The following is a 27864-nucleotide window of genomic DNA, read 5'->3' as shown; positions in this document are numbered from 1 at the left end:
ACAAATAACTCTTTCTTGCAGATTATTTCTTAGAACAGTAGCTGAAAGCAAAAATTGAAAATTAATCTATGTGGTCTTTAAAGATAACTAAAAATATGCAAAAACCTAATAATAGTATCATCCTTTCAAGATAACATTTATTTATTTGGCTTTTATTTCATAAAAAAGTACTTTACCTTTTAAAGACAGAACACGCATGGCTGTTACCTGTAACAGTGGTCTTCTACATTGACTTTTGAAAGATTCATCAGCGAAGCATGAGGCTTTGCTATACTTGCTTGCTAAAGGGAGCTTAAGGTCTTGGAGATGTATCTGAGTTGCAATCACACAAACTGAAGTTACAGGACAATACCTTTTTCCCTACACTTGACTGACAACTCAACATCATGAAGGACATACAATTAAACGAGAATCCATTTGCAAATTTACAAACTAACTCTGGCCAAATTCAAGTACAATCCTCTAGATTTCATGAGCAGAAACCAGAAATGCTACTTGAGTAATAAGAAAACTTTACAACAATGTATTTCAGACCACATTAAAAAGACATGAAACGGTCCTAGATTGTCTCTTTCTCTGTATTTATACTTAAGGTTACACTCACTGCAGATCACTTTAGTGTTAAAAACTGATGCATTTCAAGAGCAAGAAAATACAACATATAAAGAGAAAAATACATTTATAGATATATTTCTAATTAATATTTAGGTTGACTCCATCTTTAGAAAAGGACAATATAATTTCTTTACGGTTTCCAAACCATATCAATACTGCTCTTTAATTTTATTTTACTTAAACGACAATACAGTAACTTTTCTTGGTCATGATTGTTGTTGCAATGTGCTACTTACAATAAAGTGAAGGCAATACAAGAGCAACAAGGCAAGGACAGCCTCTCTTCTATATGCCACTCCCTCTCCGGTCCAGTTTTCACAAACAATAAGAATCAACAATAAATCACTCTTATGTACAATTTCTTAAAACAAACGTCAATATCCTCTGGTTTTTTTCACCTTTGGCAAGATTACTTACAGCTCATACAATACAACTTGTAATACTCTGTACTATTTAAAATATTCTAAATGCATAAAAATAAAGATTTTGGCTTAATTTTTAAAATTTATATATTTACATATAATATTTTTTCGCAGTCATAATGGAAGCTCAACATTCTCAGAAATACAGCATTGCTGAGCAGTTCAGGACTTCCACTGGTGTGTCCAGGATTATTTTGCAAGTGTCTCTGGAAGCAAAGGCAGGCGGCATTCATGACTTCAAAGTTCCTCTTTTTACATTGTCTCTCATGTGATTTAGATTCCCTTGTTAAACAGGCACACAGGTTCGTGAGACACTTGTTCGTCACTACACCAGGAGTAGGATTTTTTTGTTTGGACATTTCTGAATTCGTCCTGTAGGAATGGCAGTGTGACATGCTCATTTAGAGATTCAAATGTTTTTTAGTTTGAATGTAGTCTTTCATGAAATTGGCTGATTACCACACAAGAAACTTTAATCCCTAATAAAATCAGCAAAAGGCATAGGATAAATTAAAGTTCAATCTCAAATGTTTTTTGTAGGTCACTGGAGAAGGGATTTGTTGGAGAAGGATTAGTGCGTTGCTTTGACTTGCTTTCTAGAGCCACCCACTGGGCTTCAAATGGATCAATCTTCTGAGCAGGAGTAGAACCCTGGAACTTGTCCCCAACAGCCCATTTACTGGTATCTACACCATTAAATGCAGCTGAACCATTGGGGTGTTGAACAGCAGGTTTAAAGAAAGGACTAGCATTATTACAGCTGCTAGGTTCATAGCGTGGAAATGTCTGCTGTTTGACCAGGCCTGGAGAGTGATGGGGATGGGGCACCTGTGAATGGCTTGCTGAACCAAATACATTGGCCACCATCTGCGAAGGAGTAATTCCAACAACGGGAACACTTGTGGCTGGATAGGTCATTCCATTTATTACTGTATAAGGTTGCTGAACAAAGGCAGGTGGCATTGCTTGCACCACTGTGACAGGCATGGGCACTGTTTGTGAAGCGATATATGTACTCACTGGATACGGATGCACTGGTTGTGGGGCTGCAGGCGAGGGATGGGGTAAGGGTTGTGGTGCCAAGAATGGTACAGGTGACTGTTGAGCCCTCACCGTTTTTGCTACCTCATCCAGCCAACGGTCCGCTTCTGAGGGAGTACGCTTGTGATTTGAATTGGGAACAGATGTAGCTGTGCTAGAGGCAGTGCCCCATTCAGTACCTGAAAGCAAAAAGAAGAAAAACACGTTGTAACTATTAAATCATTGAGTACTTTAATGAGAGCTTTGAACCTTATCAACATCTGTTATTGCACAATCAAATTAACATTGGAGTTTGCAAGAAAGTACCATGGTTTAATACATTAGCTTTCCTTTTACTGCCCCTCACATTCCGCCCATTCAATTGAATGGAATGAATAAAACAAAGGCAAAACCTAGGTTTTCTCTCCTCAATGTTCCTCATTACCATTTAAAAATGCTTCATATTATTCATCTAAATTCTATTTTTTCAGTAGATAATATGATTCTCAAAATCTATCACAATCTGTAGATCACAAATAAATTTGATGCACATAGAAACTTAGAAGTTTGCATCAGATTAGGATCGGCAGGCCAGGGTGGTCAGTTTACTTGCCTCATTTCGCCTTCAGCTTTCCATTTTGTGTTCCAGTAATATTGCATTCCTGTGGGTCTACTGGTTATTTATTTTCAGTGCCCCAAGCTCTTCCAATGAGAGCACGGATTCTCAAATGGTTTGTTAATGTTATCCTTTGTTTTACCTTAGAAACCAAACTTGGGCATGGTCATGGTCTCACTGCATTCATTTTTAGGTCTCGCCTGACCCAGCGCATGCGCTGGTCCGGTGAGACTTATTGAGAGGGCTCCAAAAAGTGCTATCAGGCCAGCCTAGAGCTACAGTGCGTGTGCGCGCGCGCACCGTGCTTTAGCGCGATTACTTTCACTTTCGCGGCCGCATGGCCGCTTTGATGTTTGATCGCGATCACTTTCAAGGCCGTACGGCCGCTTGGCATAGCCAATAGGTCTCGCTTTTGGGACCTTATAAGTATTTAGTTATGCAACTGTTGCATGGCTAAACACTTATAAGGTCCCAAAGGCGAGACCTATAGGCTATGCCAATGCTTGTTAACTTTACTCAATACGATACTGACTGATCCAATCGGGTGCCACCCCGATCAACTGCTCTAGTACATCTGTCCTGATCTAACCTGACCTATGCGACAACAAAGCTGGATTCATTTTATGTATTTTTTGGCGATTATTTCATGCTTATTGCAGCTGAACATCCCCTTCTGACATCAATCATAACCAACACAGCTGTCCACCACATGAGCTATATTGCAAACCTTATCGTCTATGTGGGAGAATGTGATTTTACATAAAAGGCTTTCCTGAAAGAAAAGCATCTCTCAGTTTTTTTCTGGCTGAGCTCCTGAAGAACAATTTTCTTACCTTACCTAATGTCATTTCAGGTAGATACTATATATAACAGCAGACTGTTCACCTTTTGAGGTTTCCCAGGTGCCAGACCAGATCCGGATATTTTCCAGCAATTGCTGCAGTGCACCGGCAGGTAGCACCATTGGGCTCCATGGTGGCATCACACTGCCTCCGAAAGCGAGGCACAGAGTCCTGCATGATCATACCAGCTTTCTTATCAAACTCTGATGCAACCTCAGAGGTTGGTCAGCAGTAGCGGACTGCAAACCTAACTTGGACCCTGTTTAAGCCCTAGAAGTCCACCCCACCGAATGGGGAGGAGGAAGGCATGTAAGGACTGTAAGAGTATCCACCAGTAAGAGGGTGACCTTTCCTCTGTTATAAAGTAAATTCAGATAAGATTTCTCGAGTTGAGAAAAAGCAGCCGCTTACTGATGTGCCCCATACTTAAAAAAAAAACAAAAAAAACAAGCATTGGCATAGCCAATAGGTCTCGCCGTTGGGACTTTGCAAGTGTTTAGCCAAGCAGCACGTTCTGTGTAACTGTACTAAATTGATGTAGTGAACTCCCAGTATTAGAAGTTGCACCACAATTCATACTAACAAGTCTGCTTTCACTCACTTTTGCCTTTGTTTAGAAGAACTTAATTAGGTTGCGCTCTTCTCAATAGTGCTGCTAGGATGCAATGTGTAGTCCCAACCCTTTACAACAGGGCTAATGCAGTTTATATTCGCCATTCCCATCACATATTTGCAAGAGAAATAAAAAGCCTCGGCCTAGAAGGAATCTATGTACTCTTTCAAGATATTTTAAACCTGTGCATGCAAGTCACCTTTTCGTCGTGGTTTGATGCTGGGGCGCATCTTGTTTCTAGATGTGACAGGCATGAGGGTGTCCAATTAGAGAAGAGCAGGGTCATTTTGCAGGTCATCCAAGGCTTCGTGCTGGAAAAGGAGCCGACAGCCCCCACACCCCTTCCCTGCTCCCCATGTGATTACCAGAACATTAACATAAATTACAGATATCTTCTTCCTAAGCTGTAAGTCTGGAATGGAGGACTCAAAACAAAAGGGGGGGATGGAGGAAGTGGTAAGGGACAGGGAGTTAGCACAAACAGAATAGACAGAGGGGGGTAAAAGAGGCAGAGCTAAGACAGCAAAACGTAGAAGGTGTTTGAGATGGTAAGAACGAGGGGGTAAGAGTAGAGAAAGAAGGAGAGGAGGTAAGAGGTGGGAGGTAAAAGTGACAGAAAAAAGGAGGAAGGCGAGAAAGATTAGGTAAAACACAAAAGATGACTCTCTCCTAGATACTCGTGGAGACAGGGAACGGGCGTTGGAGCACGGGCTAAAGGAGACATTAGCAGGTGGAAGGGGTAGGAGAAAGGGAGAGGTGAGAAGGATAAGAGACAGGGGGGGGCAGAGACCGGGGAGCTCGAGGGGCAGCAGGCAGAGAGGAAGGGGAGGGAACAAGGACGTGGGGCACCAGCCTGCACGTGATCCCGCCGGACATTGGCCTGCCCTCGCAAAACTTTACTGTATTATTTGTGCTAAGAAAGGAGTGGTGGGAGGAGGTGCCTGGACAGAGGGAACCAGCGAGACACTGCAAGGAGCTGACGGGAGGGATGAGGGTTGGGAGAGTAGAATCGATGGAGAGAGAACTTGTAAAGTAAGAAACGTAATCAAAAACATGAATGCACGGGATTACATTTGCACGAAAAGTTAAAATCACAGGGAGCCCTTTTAACCAACAGGAGAGGTGTTCCCACATGTAAAGTAATTGTAATGTGCACTCTTTGGGGTGTTAAACAGTGTCACGCCCGGCCCCTCCTCCGGCAACTCAAAGGGGCATGTATTGGAGTCATCACCGGGCGACCCGTGTTACCCCGTGAGTCAGCCAGCGCACACTGCCCGAGCCTGATCCGCCCTCACACGTGATGCTGGTCACCTGGGTCAAAGGCGCAGCCTCAGTGCCACGAAGCAGCGCGTACACTTCAAAGCACCAGCGGAGAGCGAAGCATCCCTAGTCGGGAGTCCTGCCGCCAGCGGCGGAGCATCCATCCCCGCCTCGATGCCCGCCCGCAGACAGACGCGGCGTTCAGACCTACGTTGATGCAATGGTCTGTGGCGAGGGACACCCTGCAGATAGACCCACATCACAAAGCGCCCACTAGACAAGCGCGTGACAAGAGGCGCCATGGCATGGTCAATTGGAGCCTGAAGCTAGCCGCCCGCATGCCACGCACTACATTAACAGTTTGGCCACAGTATGTTGAGCATGTTCCTACACCCCCCCTCCTATTTATACGTCAGATAGATTTCCTATTTCCAGGATGTCACACAAGGATTCAATTACACTATCAACCTGAAAATCCGACACAGATCAGTACCATCAGGAAGGGACAATAGAACCCAGTTATTTACATTTACATATACACACGTATATACATATATGATAAGCATTCAGTGGGGCCGCCTTCCGTAACAATAGGTACTTACAAGACAATACACATGGCAAGCCCCAGGGATGCACTTTACACGAAAAAGACCACTAAATCAGCCGCTCACACCCACCCAGGCAACTTTCACAGCCCAAGGCTCCCCAACAAAGAAACATAAATCTCACCACGAGCTCTCCTGCGGCAGGCTACGCACTGAGCCTCACGGGTCGATGCTCGCCTGAAGGGTCCTCCGGACAGCAGATAGTGGCCCTCGGTGCCCTCCTGCAGCTGGATTCCGCCAAACAGGACCAAAGGCCGAGTCCCTTTGTCGCTATTAACACCAGCTGCCCACGTGTTTCCTCCTTGTGCAGCCTCGTGCACGGGAGGGGGCGTGGCGGGCGCTCGTGCACTCGATCCTGCCCTGTTAGCTAAAGTCCGCATGTGACTGAGGTCCCCCTCGAAGCCAGCCAATCGCTGAGCGAGACCAGACGGTTCCCTACCCTCGCTCAATCGGTGAGGTGAGTGTCAGGCTTTTGGGCGGAACCAACCCACCCGAGGGGGCAGGAGTAAATAAATAAACACCGTGGAATAAAACAAGAAACGAAAATATCTGCTCGCTCCCGAGACCAAAACGCGGTGGGAGTGAAAGTTTTGAGGAAAGGCAAGACACGCACCGTCTTTGGCCATTTGCGTGCTTTCATTATTGAAAACCACACGCAAAGGCCAATGGGATGTGTGGGAGGAGATGGCAGACCCACACGGAGAAGTCTCTTGGAAGTCAGAAGTAATTCCAAGAGACCTTCTCCTAGAGCAACGCATGCGCGCTGCGCTAGGCGAGACCTACAAAAACATTCTAAATAACTTCCTAGTGACAAAATGATTGCTGGTAAATCTCCACCATGTAATTGTAGATGCTCTAAATAGTTTAGTACCATCTAAATAATTGTTGCCTTTTTTGGGCATCACTATAAACTATTTGTGTTGAACATGAATGCCATTCCTTTGTTTGGGACTCTTGTACAGTGTCACACAGTAAGGCCAGATGTTCTCCAGAACGGCTACCATTAGGTCTTATCTGTTAAAGTGATCTGTGCACATTAATAACCGGTCTGTTTTTTTATAAAGAGACTTTATCATTACATGGTTACACAGATCATAGGTGTCGTCGGTAGCTGCTGGTACAAGTGAACTTCCAGGTTCTTTACCTTTGGGTTAGTTAATTTGGAGATACTTGAAACAGTAGCTAACAGAAGTACGTACGTTTTTCCTCCATGGGCAGGTAACTGCTCTTTATTATATAGTGCTAAATCTCTAAGAGGTGCTCATACATTCACCATTTGCAAACGCTGCCTTCCTCCAGATGATCCAAAAGCTAGACGTCATCAACCTTTAATTGGTAATCTAGAAGTAAAGACCTAACGACCCTGTTAATGGAAGCATATACCCCTTAAAGAGTTAAATATTCCAATTTGTCCCATGTTGTGCCCGTGCCCATCACTGTATACCAGCAAACAAATGATGGACGGAATACTGACAATGCAAACATTCTCCCCCAGTCAAAAGATCTGGGCCTAAATCCATTGTTTTTTTTGCTCACCATGCCATTCCAATTTGGACCCAGCCATATGCAAATCAGTCCTGACCCTGCGCCCAATGGGAACAGTCCAGCCCGAACTGCCAGGCCTATCTCTGTATAGGGGTGAATGTATGACATTGTTCTGCCTTCTGATCATCAATTGTTCTTTTTGCATTTATCACTGTGTACCAACATGGTGGTTCTCATCAGTGGAAGGTGACAGCTATGTTTAACCCCTTCGATGCTCATGACGGAGCGGTTCAGTCATGAGCATCGGTTGGGCTGTGCTTATGACGGAACCGCTCTGTCATGAGCACAGCCCCTGGGGGAAGCGCTGGCGCTCCCCCCCTGGGGCATCGATCTTGCCCCCACAGAGGGGGATGGCAGTGGAAGAGTTTCCGCTGCCACCCCCGAGCCCTCCCACGCTTCCCCATGACGTCAGCGCGCACAGCGCGCGCCGTCATCAGGAAGCGCTGGACGCGCTGGAATTCATTTCTTTTCAGCGCGTCCAGCGAAGGAGGTAGGTGTTTTGCCTCCGGTGGGGCGGGGGGGCTATTTTTGGATGCCTTGAGGCATCAGGGGAGAGAAAAGAGTATTTCCTCTCCCCTGATGTCTCAATGCTGGGCATTCCTGCTTCACGATCGCGCACAGCGTCGCGATCGTGGAGCAGGGATGCCCCACTAGACACCAGGGATGTTTTGGTAGTGTAAAGGAAGCGACCCCTTGGGCAAGGGTCGCTTCCTGGGGGCCCAAATTATTATTAAGACTTTTTCGGTCTTGTGTGGAGCCGTTTCTGGTCCCGGGGTTTGAGGTTTGCAGGGGATTCTGGGTAAGGAAACATTGGGAGATCCATGCAAGCCATACCTCCCTGGAAGCTGCCGGGTGTCTAGTTTTCAGAAATGTATGGGTTTGGTAGGTTTCCCTAGATAGCCGCCGAGCACCGGGCCAAAAACCCAAGTGACCCCCCTTGCAAAACCAGGTGGTTTTGCAATAGGCCATTTTGATGTCACCTCACTACGTTTTGGGCCCTTGCCTGCCGCGGGTACTTGGGCCTCCCACACAAGTGAGGCACCATTTTTACCGGGAGACCTGGGGTAACGCTGGGTGGTGGTAAATTTGTGTGAGCCCGGTGATGCCACAACTTTCCCACAACAAAATGTGTGAAAAAAGTGATTTTTTCAGCTAAAATTGAGGGTTGCAGGGGATTCTGGGTAAGGAAATGTTGGGAGATCCACACAAGACATACCTCCCTGGAAGCCCCCGGGTGTCTAGTTTTCAGAAATGTATGGGTTTGGTAGGTTTCCCTATGTGCCGGCAGAACTAGGGTTCAAAAACTACAGTTAGTCACTTTGCCAAAAAAGGGTCATTTTTCACTGCAAAATTGAGGTGTGACCACGTTGCGTTTTGCGCTGTTTCCTGTCGCGGGCACTAGGCCGACCCGCATAAGTGAGGTACCATTTTTCTCGTAGGACTTTGGGGAACACGGGGGGTGGAAATTTGTGGATCCACGCAGATTTCAGAACTTTCCATCACAGAAATGTGGGGAAAATGTGGTTTTTTTGCCCATTTTTTGGGTTTGCAAAGGATTCTGGGTAACAGACCCTGGTGGGATGCTCTCAAGTCACCCCATCCTGGATTCCCCTGGGTGTCTAGTTTTCAGAAATATATAGGTTTTCTAGGTTTCCCTAGGTGCCGGCAGAGCTAGGGTTCAAAAACTACAGCTAGTCACTTTGCCAAAAAAGGGTCATTTTTCACTGCAAAATTGAGGTGTGACCACGTTGCGTTTTGCGCCGGTTCCTGTCGCGGGCACTAGGTCGACCCGCACAAGTGAGGTACCATTTTTCTCGTAGGACTTTGGGGAACGCGGGTTGGGTGGAAATTTGTGGATCCACGCAGATTACAGAACTTTCCATCACAGAAATGTGGGGAAAATTTTTGTCAATTTTTTAGGTTTGCAAGGGATTCTGGGTAACAGACCCTGGTGGGAGGCAGTCAAGTCACCCCATCCTGGATTCCCCTGGGTGTCTAGTTTTCAAAAATTTATAGGTTTGCTAGGTTTCACAAGGTGCCGGCAGAGCTAGGGTTCAAAAACTACAGCTAGACTCTTTGCAAAAAATGTGTAAATTTCCATTGTGAAAATGTGGTGTGTTCACGTTAGGTTTTGAGCCACTTCCTGTCGTGGGCACTATGCCTAGCCACACAAGTGAGCTATCATTTTTATCGGGAGACTTAGGGTAGTTCAGATTTGTAAAGCAACTGTTATTACCTATTGATTTTTTATGCATTTCTCCCTTCCAAATGAAAGACATTGTGTAAAAAAAAAGTCATTTTGAAAAATGACCAATAACTCTCATGCTAGTATGAGTATTCCCAATTTCGAAAATGTGCAAATATGCACTGTTTCTAAACTCTGTAATTTGTTCCCATTTCAGAAATACATAGGTGTCTTTCATACCGATTTTTCCATGTATACATTTTCCCACAATAATTGCTATATACACGGAACATAATAAAAAACCATTACAAAATGCTGCTCAGTTTTTTACTCTGGGTTCGTTGGGCTCTTGGTGAACCTACAAGTCCTATATATCCCCACAACCAGGAAGGTCCAGCGGATGTAACGGTACATTGCTTTCAAAGAGATGTCATAATTAGAAGAAGTTACAGGTGAAAACGTTGACACAAAAGGCTGCTTTTTTCAACTAATTTTTCCTATATTTAACTGGTAGTTTCTATTAAGAAACCTTGACGGATCTACACAAATGACCCCTTGCTGAATACAGAATTTTGTCTACTTTTCAAAAATGTATAGCTTTCCAGGATCCATTATTGCCTTTGTACCCATTTCTACCATTAACTGGAAGGAGGTTGAAAGCACAAAAAATAGCAAAAATAGGGTATGTCCCAGAAAAATGGCAAAACTGTGTAAAAAATGTTGGATTTCTGACAAAAATATGTAATTCCCTGAAAGCTGGAGAAATGGTGATTTCAGCCCCACAAACCCTTTTTTGATACCATTTGCAGAGAAAAACCCAGACGCTTTCATTTGCAGCCAGTTGTTCCCATTTTTCACAAAAAAAACAAAATGTTGCTGTATTTGGACTAATTTCTGGGAACCCTCTAGGAGAATCCACAAACCCTGGGTACCTTAGAATCCCCATGATGTTGGAAGAAAAGGACGCAAATTTGGCGTGGATACCCAATGTGGTCAAAAAGTTACAGGGGCCTAAGCGCGCACTACCCCAAATAGCCCAAAAAAGGCTTCGCACAGGGGGGGAAAGGCCTAGCAGCGAAGGGGTTAATATAGGAAGGAAGAGTAAGGCTGAGACTCTTGAAGCAGTGGTATAACATAAATGATAGAGATCCTCTGCGGAATGTATTGATGGCCCCCCCAGAGTCTCCCATATAGCACAGATACTCAATGGCCTTGGGCTGAATGGGGGCCCATGGATAGTTAGACCCCCCCCCCCTCTGTCTGCTCTACATGGGCTGAAGGGGACTGTGTTATGCTCTTGTCTATAAGTTGTGTCCTGGACATAACTAATGTTAACAGCCACTTCTCTATAATATACCTAAACTTGCTAATCACTTCTGGGTCAAGTTTCAAATATCTGTACAGTATTTTCCCACTGAGGGGCTGCACCAAAATCATATTCAAAATAGCTGTCTACATGTTTCAGGAGAGCAAGCCCTTTTCTTTATCCTAGTGCAGTAGAAACCAGAATGGATAACTACTGAAGTTTGGGACAAAACTGAAAAGGGACAAGTCTGTGAGAAGATAATTGAAACTTTTGGTGTTTCACATTGATCCAGAATATTCAGTTTACGCAGGGGTGATAGAGTAATGATCATCTCCACGGCTTTCAATTTGACGAAGACAATCTGCCCTGGAAGGAGTCTCACCGGTTCACCCAATAGTATTAGGAAAATAATCAACGCATGAGGAAATGAGCTTAAAGTGCTTCAGATTCACATGCTGTACACAACCCTGCCATCTAGTGTTGGACTTTGACATTGCAAATTCTTTTTGTTTAGAGAAAGTTCTGGCTTCGAGGTGGCTCATGTTACCTCCCTGATACCCAAAATGCACCACGACCAAGAGTTCACCTTAGACTGTGTTTTCTCCTTTGGGTAAGAGCTAGTGTGGCGATGAAAGGCATTAAATTGTCTATGAACTAGAGAAAGATAAAGAATATAGTTCCAGACACACTGCTATATGTCCATTTCCACTGTGGGGGGCAGGGAAACGGGGGATTTTCAGCAAGACTCGTAGCAAACTGAATGCTACAGGTAAGTAGTGTTTCCGTTTGAAGCATTTACTACTTTAGATTACATGCATGAAAGCAGTACTCCCCTAAAAAGATAGTTAGCATGCAAAAGGAGGAGATGTCTCGAACAGATATTTTAGGTAAGTTCCGACCACCTTGTACTTCTAGTCATGCTTGAATGTCCATGCAGTAATGCTTGGTGATGTGTGAATGGATCACCAGGTTGCAGCTCTGCAAATGTCTACTAGTGGATTATTACAGCGAAAGGCCATTGAATCGCCTTTCTTATAAGTAGGATGTGTGCATAACATATATGGAAACACCTTGTAAGCCACCTGGCATACCTCGCTTATTAGATTGGTTTCCCGAGGTGTGGTTGTGCAAATGCAACAAACAATTGTTTGGATTTGTGATTCGACTCTGTACTGAAATGTAATACATGATGGCATATAAAGTATGTACAGTTCTTTGCGCATACGACTGTGGTTGAGGGAAGAAAGAATATAACTCAATTGACTGATTAACATGAAAGGGCAAAACTACCTTTGATAAGAAATGAAGGATGCGTTCTAAACACAATTCTGTCTTTATGTACCTGTTTGAAAGTTCTTCAACTGAAAAGGCTTATAGCTCACTGACTTTGAGTAAGGATGTGACTGTTACTACGAAATCCACTGTCCATGAAAGGAACTGCAAAAGCGCAAGGGCGGCCACCATAAACCGAGGGAGGACAATGTTTAGATTCCAGGAAGGAATAAGCAGTAAGGTTGGTGGTGTCAGCCTTTTACAACCCTCCATGATGGGTAATGATTAGGACTACTAAAATTTTAAAAACAGACTGAAATCTGTTTTGCAATTAGACAGGTATCGCTGCTAGGTGTATGCATACTGATTTGTAGACCAGCCTGATTTCTGTAAGTGTAATACGTAACAGTAATGTACGAAATGTTACCATATGGTTGTATAACATGCCCAAAGTGGTTGTTTTTCTAGCCTCTAATACTATTTCAATACACACCGCAGTGAAATGTAGCTATGCAAATGCTAAGATCTGTAGTCCCAGATTGCAAGACTGAGTTCCCACAGATTGGAATGCAATATTGTTGGCTGAGCAGGTCTGGGTACAAATGCAATTCTCTTGAGTGTGGACTGACATTTCCACAAGAACTGAGCACCATGCCTATTGGGCCTAGGGTGGAGCTATGTGGATAAGTTGCACTGATGTTTGAAGTATTTTGCTAATAATAAAAGGAAATAGAAATATTGCGGTGAAGTGTAAGTAAATGTCCTTGACCACTTGATCCATAGAGCATTGCCGAAAAGACTATGTGGGAAGGTATCTGGATGCAAAGTTTTGGCATTTTTCATTCTCATATGTTGCAAACAAATCGACTGTTTGTGTGCTTCAATGTTGGATGGAATAGTTGAGCATCAGATTGTTGATTTCCCACTCATGCGTTCGTTGACAGTTCCTGTTGAGGAGATCTGCAAAGTCCTTGCCCACTCCTGGAAGGTGTTCCTCTAACAGATGTACTTGGTGTTGAATGGAGTAGAAGAAACCCAGATAAGAAAGCTGTTTCAAGTGTGTGCCTCCAAGCTTCTTAAGATAATACATAGATTCCATGCTGTCTGTCAACAAACACTACTTTGTTGCAAATTTGTTTTTCAAAAGCCGGAAGGGCTAGTTTTACTGCAATCAACTCCAGCACATTAAAGTGAAGAAGTTGCCCCTGGGGTGTCCATTCGTCGTGGACAGTTAAGGTGTTCACGTACATTCCCCAGCCTATGAGGGATACTTCTGCCTTGAGGATCACTTGCAGCTAGATAAAGGAACAACCTACTAGTAACATGTTCTTTTGACGCCACCATTTGAGCTCCACCATCACTAGGGACTCCAACACCACAGCTTCGAAAACCAGACCACCACGACAGCCAAAGACACCTCAGACCCCACGACCACCACCCACAACGACCACATGCTCACCTGGACTAACATCAACGATGACAACACCATCAAAATCATGAACACCATCCACTCCGGCTCCCCGTCAGACCCGTGCCCACACCACATCTTCAACAAAGCCAGCGCCACCATCGCACCCCATCTCCGCAAGGCCATCAAACATCTCCTTCGAGACCGTGACCTTCCCGGAGAGCTGGAAGCAAGCAGAGATCAACACCTTGCTCAAGAAACCCAAGGCAGATCCAAGGGACCTTAAGAACTTCTGGCCCATCTCCCTGCTCCAGTTCCCGGCAAAGGTCATCGAGAAAACCGTCAACAAGCAGCTGACCCGCTACCTCGAGGAGAACAACATCCTGGACCCGTCCCAGTCCGGGTTCTGCAGCAACCACAGCACCGAAACTGCCCTCATCGCTGCCACCGATGACATCAGGGCCCTGCTGGACAATGGCAAAGCCGCAGTCCTCATCCTCCTGGACCGATCAGCCGCCTTCGACATGGTCTGCCACCGCACCCTACGCACACACCTCCACGACGCAGGGATCCGAGACAAGGCTCTGGAATGGACCACCTCCTTCCTCTCCGGCAGAACCCAGAGCGTCCGCCTCCCCCCTTTCCGTTCCGAAGCCTCCAAGATCATCTGAGGCGTACCCCAAGGATCACCTCAGACCGACATTGTTCAACATCTACATGGCCCCGCTCGCCGACCTCAACATCATCTCCTACGCTGACAACACACAACTGATCCTCTCCCTCACTAAGGACCCCTCACCGCCAAGACTAACCTCCACGAAGGAATGAAAGCTGTCGCCGAATGGATGCAGAACAGCCGTCTGAAGCTGAACTCGGATAAGACGGAAGTCCTCATCCTCGGCTCCACCCCCTCAGCCTGGGACGACCCGTGGTGGCCGACCGCCCTGGGAGCAGCACCAACACCCACTGACCACGCACGCAACCTGGGGTTCATCCTCGACTCAAAACTCTCCATGACCAAGCAAGTCAATGCCGTCTCATCCTCCTGCTTCAACAACCTCCGCATGCTCCGCAAGATCTACAGGTGGATCCCTACCGACACAAAAAAAACGGTCACCCAGGCCCTCGTCAGCAGCAGGCTGGACTACGGAAACGCCCTCTACGCGGGAGCCCCGGCCAAACTGCTGAAACGACTACAACGCATACAGAACGCCTCGGCCCACCTGATCCTCGACATCCCTCGACACAGCTACATCACACCCCACCTGAGAGACCTGCACTGGCTGCTCGTCAGCAAGAGGATCACCTTCAGGTTCCTCACCCACGCGCACAAAACACTCCACGACACCGGACCAGCATACCTCAAAAGACGACTCACCTTCTACACCCGAACCGCCAGCTCCGCTCCGCCTACCGCGCCCTCGCCACCATCCCCCGCATCCGAAGAGCGACCTCCGGCGGCAGATCATTCTCCTACCTTGCCGCCAAGACCTGGAACACCCTCCCCATCCTCCTACGGCAGACCCAAGACCTACTAACGTTCAGGAGGCTACTCAAAACCTCGCTGTTCGAGCAGTAACAGCACCCCCTCCTCCCCCCTAGTGCCTTGAGACCCTCACGGGCGAATAGTGTGCTCTACAAACTCCTTGATTGATTGACTAAATTTCCCAGTCGCTTGTGACCACTGTCTTGCAAGACATCCAAAAGGCGATACACAGGCAACCTTGCATTTGGTACTAATGAAATACACAACACCATTATCAGTACCAGTTTCATTATTGCCCTCACTGTCAGATGTAGTGATTTGATAAAGGGGAAGCAGCCTTCTAAATGCAATCGCTCTCTCATTGCTTAAGTATGCTTTATCGGTTATTACACTAAGTGTGTATCTAAGGAAAGCCTCAGTACACTTTTACGAAGATGGGATTATTTAGCATTTATAGTGGAATGGTTCTTGCATTTGTGTCAGGCATTGTGCATGGCTGCTCCCTTTCACCAGCAAATTGTCTAGGTGCGGAAACACATGCATCTAATGGCACCATAAATGTACTGCCACAACAGCCAAGAGATTTGGTGAATAATCTGTGGATTGTTGTCACCCCAAATGGCAATGCTTTGACTAGCGTAAGAATGAATACCACATGGCATGAATCTGAGGGACCAGCGGTGACCGAGATAAATAGGTATATGGAAATAGGCACCTTTGATTAAGGTTGAGGGCCTCAATGTAATCCCCCACTTGGATCAGGGAGAAGACATCCTGCAAATGGCCATTTTAAAGTGACTAATGAGATGTAAAGGTTGAGAACATGAAGGTCACTACTCTGTTCCCCACTTCCATTGGTGTGGCCATTGCCTCTGAACTCACCTCTTTGATACTGTTTGATTGGATAGTCGCTGGCCCTGCTCCTGAAAGGGCTGCTGTATTTTATAGTGCTGCCTTGCGGTGGAAGATGTGCCTTTCGCTCTTCCATTTAATTGAGGCCTACAAAACCCTGGCTGGTGCTGTAAAATACAATGGCTTTGGCAGTATCTGTATCTTTTTTACTATCTCAATCATCTCACTGACTTGTAGCCCAAACCGAATTTGTCCATTAAATGGGAGGCTTTTAAGATGCTGCTTCACTTATGGGTGAAAACTGGAGACTCTGAACCATGCATGTATTCTAGCCAGCAGTGTGCTAAAGTATACCTGCATTGCTGCTGTAGCTACTCGGCGTCCTCTGCATACTTGCAGCAAGTCATTCTCTTTTTTTTTGCATGTTTGCAAGGTGTTGTAGCAGTGCTTTCATTGTTTCCCTGCCATAGCTAGATAGAAAAGCCACTTGTATGTGCAATGCACCACTACCCCCATGTTGAACGACTAGTGTCATGAGCGTTCCAGCTGCAGCAGTGTGTTTGCTTTCTTATTCTGGTGGTGTAGAGTCGCCCGTGACCTGTATGAATGCTATTTTCCTTGCAATATGGACCCCCAGTGGGTATGTGGCCTCTTATGAATATTAAAGATTGCAGGTGTAAGCTTCTCTATTCTGAGTGTAAACTACCCTTGATTTCACCGGATCTTAAAAGTTCTTTAGGGGAGTATTGATTGGAAATGGGGAGCGCTTTCTGCCTTTGAAGGTGGTTCAATTAAGAAGTCATATTTCTCTTCATCTACATCGGGGGACTCCAAACTTGTCTGTAATACTTATGTTCAATGAAAATCATCCAGAGCTACTAATGTTAGTGATCAGCCGATCCAAGATGGTCAGCAGTGATCACATCAGTGTATTAGGCAGGGTTGTCAGAAGGAAAGTAAAAGAGCACTCAATTTGGAATGCATCTACATGGGTAATGCTTAACAGCCGTAGCTGCAATCCTCATGGCATCGAGGAAATAATGAGTAATAGATCTCTCTAACTCAAATAATATCTTTACATTCATTGTGAAAACGTAACTATTTTTCACCAAACATCAGCTTTTGAGTTCTGAAAAGACACACATTTTTGGTCAAACGCATGCTTTTTAAATTTGGTATTCAAACAATCAAACCAAGCAAAAGTTTCTATATTAGTAGGCTGGGCTGTACACAGGAGAGCTACTCACATGTAGCTGGATAGCTACTAGTAAGCTCATGAGCTACTCGGAGACACCCGATCTACATATACATATATTGGCACCTAATGATGAGCTCCAGCCCTAACAATGACTACGCGAAACGCAGATGTATTGTTTGTTGGTTTTTGGTAAGTGCCCTTTTTTTTTTTTTTACCACCCCCCCACACACTTTTTGCCTGGTATTTGAAGTGATTTCGACTGGAAGTGCACTGGGTTCCTGCTAACCAGGTCCCCAATGCCACATCTCTTTTCCAAAACTGTGCAGTTGTTTGCTCTAATTGAAGATCCCTTTAGTACCCGCTAAGTCTCTAGTGAATGGTACCCCTGGTACCTAGGGCCTGAGGTATACTAAAGAGGATCCTCTTGGGTGGCAGCCCGAATTGTGTCACCCTAAGGGACCCCTTATCAAGCTAATGCAGACTGCCACTACAGGCTGTCTTGGTGCAGACAAAAGTGAAAACACATGGCACACAGCCTGTGCGCCATGCCTGTAGACGCTGCATGCAGTATAGGTAAGTCGCCCCTACAGCAGGTCTTTCAGACCTAAGGCAAGGTGCACTCTACTACATGTGAGGGCCTAACTGCCATAGCAGATATCCCCCCGTACTGGTCAGTTCCATAACTGTCAGTTCGAGTGATCAGGGAAGCCATTTTAAAAACATGTGCTGGACACCGGTGAAAACTAGTTCCCCAGCTACATGATGGCTTCCACGACAATAGGGATGTTTGGTATAAAGTATCTCATATTAATAAATCCACACTGATGCCAGTGCCGGGTTTAGCAACACCTGCACCCGGAGTGCACCTTAGAGGTAGGTGCCCCCAAAAACCCTACAAGCCACTGGTATGTTGACTAACTGGTTCTTACCAGCTTGTCACCAAAGATGAGTTACTGATCCCCAAGGCTGAGGGCCTTTGCTCGCCGGGGGCCGTAAATCAAGCCTGCTCGAGTAGGGGGTGCTTTGCACCCCTGCCCACAGGGTGACCTTCGGATTAGCATTCCAGGGCCGGGGAGCTTCAAAGAGGCCCACTGCCTTTGGTATGTGAATCTGGCTTCTCTCACAGGAGAGGAAACCAACCCCTTTGTCTAGAGCCCTTTGACACCTGGACAGGGGAAAAAAGTAGCTAGGCAAAACAGGCGTGTCCACCCTCAGGCAAGCACCACCCCTGAACTGGGCTACCTGAAGTTGATCCGAACTTTCAGAAGTGACCATCTTGTTAATGGCAAATTTTGAATCCCTGGGACAGGGTTACGCCCACTGGCCTCAGGAAGTGGTCATATAGGGGGCGCGCAGTGACTCCAGGGGTAAGTAGGCCATTGGCTACTACCCTACTCTCCCCTATCGCCCCATAATTCAGTTTTTTGGGGAGGCCCGGCACCAGAAAATCAGATCCTGCCGACCAAAAGAAGAAGGACCAAAGATCCCCGAAAAGCAAGAAATGTAGAAGAAGCAACTGACTTGGAGCCAACCCTCTCGGCCTGCCGGGTGTTCATGACGATTGCGCCAAAGTCGGCTCATCCTGCAAGCTGCTGTGCCCCAAAGGCGTGGGAGGACCACCAGCACTTTTGCCAAAACTCAAGAACTCACATGGAGCAGCGGAACTGCTTCACTGCACCCTGCAGGCACCCTAAGAGACCAGAGAGGCCCCCGGACTGCCAAAACCCTACACTGGAAAGCACCACTGCATCCGTGCTGCCTAGCCCGAGCAGAAGCGGACCAACTGTGCCAGCATAGTCCCCAGCCCTCCAGAGTCAAAGCTCACCTTGGACTTGCCCACTGTGGACTTCTTGCCGCCGCCTGCAGCCTCTGTTTGCACATCCCCCCTACTGCGAGTGATCCCGGTGACGAAAATCCTACCCCTAAAGACACCTCTGCACCTGTCGCCCCTGGCCCATGGAGAAGAGGACCAAAGGTGTCCCGGCCTTCCCAAGCATCGTGAGTCCGGAGCCCCTCCATGTGGTTCAGACAGACTGGCTTCCCTGACCAAGGCTGCAGCCTCTTTTCAACCAGAGTGACACCGCCCCCCCAGGATAGCATTGGGCACCTAATGCTGAAAAGCACCTCTGTACCTGGCCGCCTCAGTGCTGCCTGAGGTGACCTGTTGGTGCTGCCTTGGACCTTGCCCAATACTCACCTTAAGTCTAGGAGATTGGTCTCGTAAGTTGTTGTACTGTACCTGAATGCCATACTTGTTTTCCTCCCATAGGATAACATTGTATCTTCTAAAAAATGCAGTGTTGACTTTTTAAATGCAAAAGTATTTCTCTTAAAAAACGTACTTACCTGATCGTATTGATTCTGGTGCTTAAACATATATAAAGATATGTGTTATTTTCATAAATTAGTGTGGATTTCCTTATTGAGTAGTGTGCATAATTTATTGATTATTATGTGTATTTGCAGATGTCTAACGCTCCTCTCTGATAAGCCTAAGGCTGCTCAACCACACTACCCCTAAAAGAAGCACCTTGGGATTACTAGAGCAAGCCCCTGTCCACAAGTACGGGAATACCTGGCTCTTTGCATGGTATACCTCTTTTTGGTATACCATGTAAAGAGGAATATTCCTACAGTGGTGAAGCTCTCACTGGGTATAATAGTGCTACATAAACAAATGATGGTCGGAATGCTGAATAAATCAAACATTCACCCCCAGTCAAGAGATCTGGGTTAAATCTATCGTTCTTTTGCTCACCATGCCATCCCAGTTTAGGCCCAGATCTCTGTACTGGGGTGAATGTATGACATTGTTCTGCATTCTGTCCATCAATTGTTCTTTTTGCATTTGTCATCCAGAGTGGGACTGTTATGCCCAGACGTGGGTCCCGTACTCTCCAAGCCACTGGAGTCAAGCTATCCTGGCCGATGAGGGCTGAAAGTCCGAAACCGGTCCTAGGATGCTTGTTTCCAGTCCAGGGAGGACCTGGCCTGGCACTTCGGGCTGGACTGCTCCCATTAGGTGCAGGGTCAAGACTGATTTGCATATGGCTGGGTCCTAACTGGAATGGCATGGTGAGCAAAAAAACGATGGATTTAGGCCCAGATCTCTGTCCTGGGGTGAATGTATGACATTGTTCTGCATTCTGTCCATCAATTGTTCTTTTTGCAGCTCTCACTGGGTATGGCTGTAAGGAGGAGTGCTCCTGGGAAACTGATCTTAAATCATACCAGGGATCACTCTGCTGTTCAACACGTCCTGGAACCTCATTAATTGGCAATGGGTCTGCAGTTATATCCTTGTAGAAGCTGCTATACACAGAATGTGTTGGTTGGATGGCGACTGGGGAGGTGGTGTGGGTGGATCAACTGTTTGTGGCACAGGGGGTGCTGCCTTCACATGTTGGGATGAAATTTGCCCTTGTATCCTCAGATAAAACTTCCTTAAACGCAAGCCTATATTTCTTGTGTTGGAAGGGGATCATGCTACAACATGTCCGATTATATGCTATATTACATGTTTAATTATAGGATCAATATAGGTTGTCTTTTACTTATGATCTGGATGATCACCCTCTTTGGATCCCAGAGTTGAAGGATGTTTCGGATTCAAATTTGGTGGCCAGGCCAATCGGCATCAAACCGTTTCCACTGATGTGGATGGCACCAATGACTGTGCTTTTTAGGTCGAGTCTAGAGCAGCGCGCGTGCGCTGCTTGTGAGACTTTTAGTAAGGGGCTTCAGAAAGCTCACCATGCTCACCACACGCTCGTGCGTGTGTTTTTGTTTTTCGCACAGGCTATTGGGCTTTGCGTGCGTCTTTCTAAGAAAGACAACACGCAATTGGGCAAAGGCGGTTTCATGTCCCGCCTTTGCTCCGTCCACTGCCTATTGCTTGCGGTGACCCGCACAGGCATCATCTGTTTTGAATTATCGTGCCCAGACGCGTGCGCGATAATTAAAAACAGATGTTTCGCTGTGGCGCGCGCACCATTCGCGTGCTTGTTATCAGTACCTAGTGAGCGCTGCCTACAAAATCTGACCGATCTCCATAGAAAGTCCTACTTACAGCATGTGACAGCTGTCAACAAAGGGCGCTCTTTAGCAATCCGACAGCTGCCCATGGAGATTGCTACTTACTGAAAGTGAAAGCTGCTAATAAAGACTGCTTCTGACGGAATGGGACAACTGTAGGCAGCGTTGCTTACAAAATGTGACAGCTGCTTACAGAGAGAGTTACAGAGCATGGCAGCTACCAAAAGAGAGTGCTCCTTACAGAATGTGACAGCTGTCAAGGAAGGGCGAGTTTACACAATACCCCATAGTGGATGCTAGTGAGACAATGTAACCGCTTCGCATACAGAGTCGTACTTTCAAAATGTGGCAGCTCCCAGGAGAGTGCTACTTACAGTAGGTGACATCGGCCCATGGAGATAGTTACTTAGAGAGCGTGACAGCTGCAAACAGAGTGTGCTACTTAGAGAACTGCCATAGAAAGTGCCACTGTTAAGAATGTGACCTCCCACTTTTACAGTTATTTTGTGACAGCTCGGCTATTAACAGACCATACCTGCGCAGTGTCCACTGACAACTCAGCCGTCTACAGACAGCACCGATGGCATCTGCGCTTGAGACAGTTTTTCTGACCAGTCCTCCTGCATCAGCTCAGATGCCTGTACCCCCTCAAATGATGGCACAGCCCTCCGGAGCGCTTCGGCAGTCACCATCTGTGACAGCCCACCAGTCTATAGAGAACGCAGAGACATTTCCGTGTCTCCCTGTCTAGAGATCGCACCCCTGCAGTCTCCTCCAGGAGATGTCTGCATACAGCATCCCTTCAGACTAGCCCGACAGCCCAGATTCTAAAGTTTCCAGTGACAGCTCAGCTGTCTACAGATGTCACCTCTGCAGTCTCCCAGTGACAGCTCTGCTGGCTACAGAGAGTAACAATGCACAGCTCTGTAAAGGCCCAGCTGTCTCGTGGCTCATTCAGGCACCAGTTGTCTCTGGAGAAAATGGCGGCACCTCGGCCCCCCAGTAAGGCTGGCAGCCTCTCTGCCACATTTGGGACAGATGGCGGCAATCGTCTGGGGTCTGCGCTCCCCTCGCCATACCCAGCAGAGGTCGGTCGTGCGGCGCTGCCTTGCAGCTTGGCCAGCTCTTACTTGCTTTAACTCTAATGTGGAACCAGCAGGCTGACTACTCACGTTAACCCCTCCCTGGCTGCAGAGCCCAGACCCGCTCTGACTGGGTAAACACGTGGCCTGTGGGTGCAGTTAGAGCATCACTTTTAAGTCCTTGCATTGCTCTGTACTGTAAAACTTGCACAGCGCTTCATAACCCCAAGGAGGCTGCGAAGCACTCTATGGCTGTGCAATTAGACGTAATCAGATTTAAGGACTGTCCACCCACCAAAAGCCCATCTTGCAGGATAGCTGGGCGGGAGACGCCAGAAACCCCTTACCCAGAAATATGAATGGGCCCGCTAGGAGAGCACTGGCAGCAGCTTTGAACCAGGACTTCGTATCACTACGTCACTGCGCATCGTGTAAACATAACCGGGGCATTAATGTCCTCCAAAGTTTCCTTCTCGTATTGTCTACTTCTCCAGTCCCATATACTTTCCCTCCATTTTCGCATTCTTTATGTTTTACTCTCCACAATTACTGTACCCGGGGTGATCAGGCCTCCTCGAGCTTCCCTCCCACACCCTGTGTCCCTTCAGCAAGTATCAAGTTCAAACTGACCCTGTCGTCATGTCAAGGGTAGAGCGTCGGGAAAGTTATGACATGCATTTAACGAGTATAGAAAATAAATAGGATGCCACAAATCTCTCCTTTCCCATCACTGCTGGTTTTAGAAAAATGGATCATAAGAAGGAAAACAAGCATTGGCATAGCCAACAGGTCTCGCCTTTGGGACCTTATAAGTGTTTAGATATCCAGCACAATATTCTTGGTGCAACAACATCAACTGTTGCATGGCTAAACACTTATAAGGTCCCAAAGGTGAGACCTATTGGTTATGCCAATGCTTGTTTTGTAGGTGGTTCATTGGGAAAGGCATGGAACTCTAGGAAATTTTGCTTGCTTTGGAGCAGAGCCTCAATCGGAGGTTGATCCCAGGAGGAAAGATCCTCATTCCTGTGACCCGTTTTTTTCAAGGCTCTGGGTCTAAAGGTCGGTCCTCAGTGACCACCGCCAAACCTGAAGCGGTTATTAGTACTGGGTGCATGTTTCGGTGTGGGCCCTGGAGGAAGAGTCATTAGAGGACATATACAAGGCAGTCCAGATCACCTGAATGACTGGCCTGTTGTCTGAACCGGACGTTTTGATGACCACGACAAACAAAAGCTTAGTACAGTCCTAGTGCTGCGTCGCAGAGTAGTACACCTAGCATTTGTCTCTTTGGTGAAGAATAGTTTTTTGGTCCAAAATCGTTAGAAAGAACACAAACAGCCTCACTTTAGTCTCTCCGTAAGCAGAGATTACAGACCAATGCTGCTCCCACCACAGAAATTTACTATTCAGGAAGAGCAAAATGTAAATGGGTGTTCTCCATACTCTCCCCATGAGACATTTAAATACAACACTACTCTCTAAGCTCATCCAACACTTATATTCTTGAATGAAAGTGTTCTGGTCATCCAGCACTAAGAGTGTTTTGTTTTGTGCACATCGGCCCGGAAAGGATGTTGCAATCTCCGAACACTAGATGGAAGGAGTGTTCACAGCATGTGATCTACAGCAGCACATACAGCACACATTCACACATTCTGCTGCCTTGACCTCAGAGGAGGAGGGTATATGTTCAGGTCATAAGTGGCTTTTTGATAACGGAATATTAAATCTTAAGATGTAAAACAAAACAAAATGAAGCTACATAGATTTTTTTTAAAAGGGGAAGAAAACTTTAAAAAAATTGAAGAATGCTTGCAGGAATAAGACTAGTTTACATACTTTCTCAGCTAATACTCAGTGCAATTTTAACTAGCCTGCTTCAGGAAGACTTCTTATTTTAACACAGAATTAACTGACCAATCTACAGAAAACATTTCCCAAAAATATATACATGCACTTAAAATAATTTTATCCTGTAATCCAGAAAAAGAAAAAGATGCTAAAGGACTAAGCCGCATTAGTCTTAGCTGAGGAAAATAATAGTGCCAAGGTTGAAGGAATCAAGAAATCCGACTCTACTCCGTGTGCTTAGCTAACAGGGAGAGGTAAAGGAGTTGTCTGGGTGGAGGGGCCTTATGTTAAACTTATACTGCAACAACATGTCACTTGGCCAAACCACAGCGCAAGGAGAAGAAATGTACTGAAGAGGGAGCACGCAGGTGAAAAATGATCTCCCTCAGCATAGGGAGGTGCAAGAGTGAAACAAGACCAGCTTTGTCATTTTGGGATGGAAAATCCCAGAAAGAATGCTTAAGGGTTTAAAGCTTCTGGTCTTGTTCTCGAGTCCTTCTGCTTGTTGCGGGTACTCCTCTAACACAGGAAGCCGCCCCAACAGTCTCCGTATCCCTCCACCCTGCTATACATGAGCCACAGACATGTGCGTCAATGAGATCAGTGACATTAGGTGAAGGCCCGCAACTTCACATAGCGCCGGCAGGAGTTACCAACTTCCACCAGAGAACAGACTTCTATCTCGCAACACTGGACCAGTCTGGAAAGGGCTCTTCCTCCTCTGCTCATCAGGATCAACTTGCCAGAATCTTTGCTGAGCCTCGCTCCTTCCAGGCTCTCTTCTTCTCCTCAGAGGTCATATTGGTCTTGGTAGGAAGCAGAAGGCTGGTGATCTAAGCACAGGGCATGTGTTCCTGGCTCCAGGATGATGGTACCTCACCTAACTGGGAGACTGGCAGACCCCTGTCCTGATTGTAGCAGCTTGAAGTGTTGGTTAGGTCTTTTCTCCTGATGAGCAGTGCTGTTAAACCACGTGTGGGACTCATGCTCCAATCTTTATAGTCCAAATCTAGACACATATGATTTAGTGTCTAGCTTTGAAATTTAGGATGGGGTGTCCGCTCCTTTGAAGTCCTCTCTCCCCTGCGTTGCCTCTGGAGAAAGGGACAGTCTGTTACAGCAGGAGTGGTTCCAATTCCGACTGAGCATTTACAGACTACGGAAGTAACCAGGGATCACACTTGGATGTCAGCCTCCACTGAAATATGCCCCATGTGGTTCAAAGGCCCAAACCTTCCTCTCAATCAAGATTCCCTTGCGCACAGAGCCAACATTACCAATCCCAACATCTCCCCGACAATATGCCCAGGTCACACAGACCAGTAACTTGTTCTTAAATCAGAGACCTTTGATGTGCATAGAGGATGTCCTTCTCCCGCTCCAGCAGCGTGTGTCCCATTCCAGGCCTCGGAAGTGTCAGCAATACATCTCTGCTGTCTGGGGGTTGCAGTCCTCATCTCCACAGGTCTCTCCAGGCCCTGGGCTTCCAAAATTGAATCCTCAAGCTCCATGTTATGGGACATTCACAGGCATGCACATGCATACCATCAAGCGCATGCAAGTATCACACGAAGTCTGGAGCTACATATAATCCATGAAGGCCAAGTGCAAGAAGTACATCACCAATGAACTATACACGAGTGGGACAGGAGGCCCCATTCCAGGGACATGGGTAAATAGGTTTGTTCAACTACTGATCACTACTGAACACAAAATGGGTATGTTGCCACAGCCCTGCTCATGCCACTTCAATCTCGGTAAGGGCAGGCTTTCTCCACCATGGCTTAATGCGTCCCTCCCGGTCTAACAAGAATCAGTACCAAGAGATCCAGCTATTCATGTATTGGGCACCATCATGGAATGGCTGCACGCACGTCACTATGCAGGGAACTTTTCAGTGCCTCAAAGTAGAGTGTGTTACAGTAGTGTGAGCAGAATTAGGGCTCATGTATGGTCAAGCCTGTGACTCTGTTGGAGAAAGGTGAGAACACGTTCTAGTCTCAAACTGGAGACTGGTATTCCAGACTACATCAAACCTGATGTTTGAAGGAGAGATCTTGATCGAACCATACACCAGATTCTTTTTCTTGTTTTTTTACCTTTTTTCTTTTTACTAGTCACTTAGAACATTAAGGGAAAAGAAAAGTGCAAGTACTGCTCCCTCTCTCTATCCTGAAATGTGTGTCTCGGTCAAGAAGCTCAAAATAGACTCATCTGAATGATTTAGCCACAGACTCGTGAACCACAGAGTTACCCTTTAAATGATGCATTGGGATATTAGATGGTGCTATACTCAAACAACCGATTCACTGGCAGCACAGTGATACAGTGATTGCAGTAAAATGTTCCACTGGGACTGGACTCAGGCCAGCCAACCACACGGTAGCCATAACCCAAGTTTCTTTATTTGGTAGCAATGCCCTTTTCTTCTGGACCCATAGTAACAGGATGTGGAGTGAACAAGTTGTCTGATATGAAAGATTAAAGGTACTAATACAACGTGATTAGGTCCCAAAAGGAACAGCTCTCATTCTCTTAGCCTGAGAAGGCAGATAAAGGGAATTGTGTGTAGCCCAGTTTGGCTCTAATTGTATAGTACAGTCAGATACAACGACTTTAATGAAGAACAAAAGTTTAGTTCCCACTAAACATAGTTCTCCAACCAAAATTTCTTCAGAGAGTCTCAGCCTAAGAATCACAGCATCAACATAATTCTCCTGAGAGGGTGGAGATACCAGCATTTGAACTTGTAGCCAGATTAATACTGCATCCTTTGAATTGGGGAAGTCTACAAGGCTGGAAAAAGTTTATATGATAACCAATTATTATTATCTTTTTTTAATCCGGTCTTGGAAAAAAGTACAAACCTTGAATAATGTTCCACACACCAGGCCAAGAAACACACAAGAAAATAGACGCCACTTCACATAGGGTCCTCGAAGAAGTGTGTGCAGACGTGGTATGTACAGGCGTGGGCAGGTCTAGATGCGTGGAAGAATACGCATGGGAAATATTGGCTGTGCAGCCTTTTTATTTATTTAAAACTGCCCAACCGGACTTTTATATGGTGGGACAATTTGACAATTAGCAGAGGGCTAAAGGTACCACAATACCAATGTGATACTATAAAAGCTCAAATCTGCATTTCTACTATCCTTTTCAGCTTCAAACTACTAATCCCGACACCCTGACATCATTCGGCCTTTCCCAGTCTTACCAGCAGGAGTGACTGCAGCTCCAGAGTTAGTAAGGGTGGGAGCAGCAGGGGCACCAGCCCAGGGGTTGGTTTCACGAACAGGCATTGCTGCAGCTGGTGCTACAACAGGTTGGGCTGCCGGCAAAGAGAAGGCAGAAGCAGTACCATTCACTAAAATCGGAGCAGACAACATCAAAGCTGTTAGTTCATGCCTGGCATGACGAAACAAGCAACATTACAACGATTTAGTTTTGTTAACACATTTTTTTTCTATTCACCATCCAAACAAAAGCTTACAAAAGACAAACATGGCGATTAAGTTTGCAATTAAATTAGTCTGTAAAGCAACTAAATAATTGTTTTGAAAAAGGCATATTAGTATGAAGACTGAAAAGAATCAGCATTATGCAAATGTAATCTTACCATCATTATTGCATGGCTTCATTTAAAGT

General features: G+C 46.1%; 1 protein-coding gene across 11 annotated transcripts in view; it reads right to left on the bottom strand.

Moving 5' to 3' along the window:
* Window positions 1–120: 120 nt before the first annotated feature.
* NUMB (NUMB endocytic adaptor protein) overlaps window positions 121–27864 on the bottom strand; it is a 421644-nt gene continuing 393900 nt past the window's right edge. For 9 of the 11 annotated variants that reach the window (XM_085627239.1, XM_085627246.1, XM_085627238.1 and 6 more), the window contains 2 exons: window positions 27434–27583; window positions 121–2257 (listed from right to left, as the gene is read on the bottom strand). In XM_085627239.1, the coding sequence (XP_085483365.1) occupies window positions 1548–2257; window positions 27434–27583 (860 nt within the window). In that variant the 3' untranslated portion in view covers window positions 121–1547. The remainder of the gene's footprint in view (window positions 2258–27433; window positions 27584–27864) is intronic. The other 2 variants (XM_085627247.1, XM_085627248.1) reach the window with 1 other exon arrangement.

The sequence above is a fragment of the Triturus cristatus genome, chromosome 9 (genome assembly GCF_964204655.1).
Source record: "Triturus cristatus chromosome 9, aTriCri1.1, whole genome shotgun sequence".
Classification (NCBI taxonomy): domain Eukaryota; kingdom Metazoa; phylum Chordata; class Amphibia; order Caudata; family Salamandridae; genus Triturus; species Triturus cristatus.
The sequence above is the reverse complement of the archived record's forward strand: the minus strand, read 5'-3'. Positions and strand labels throughout refer to the sequence as shown.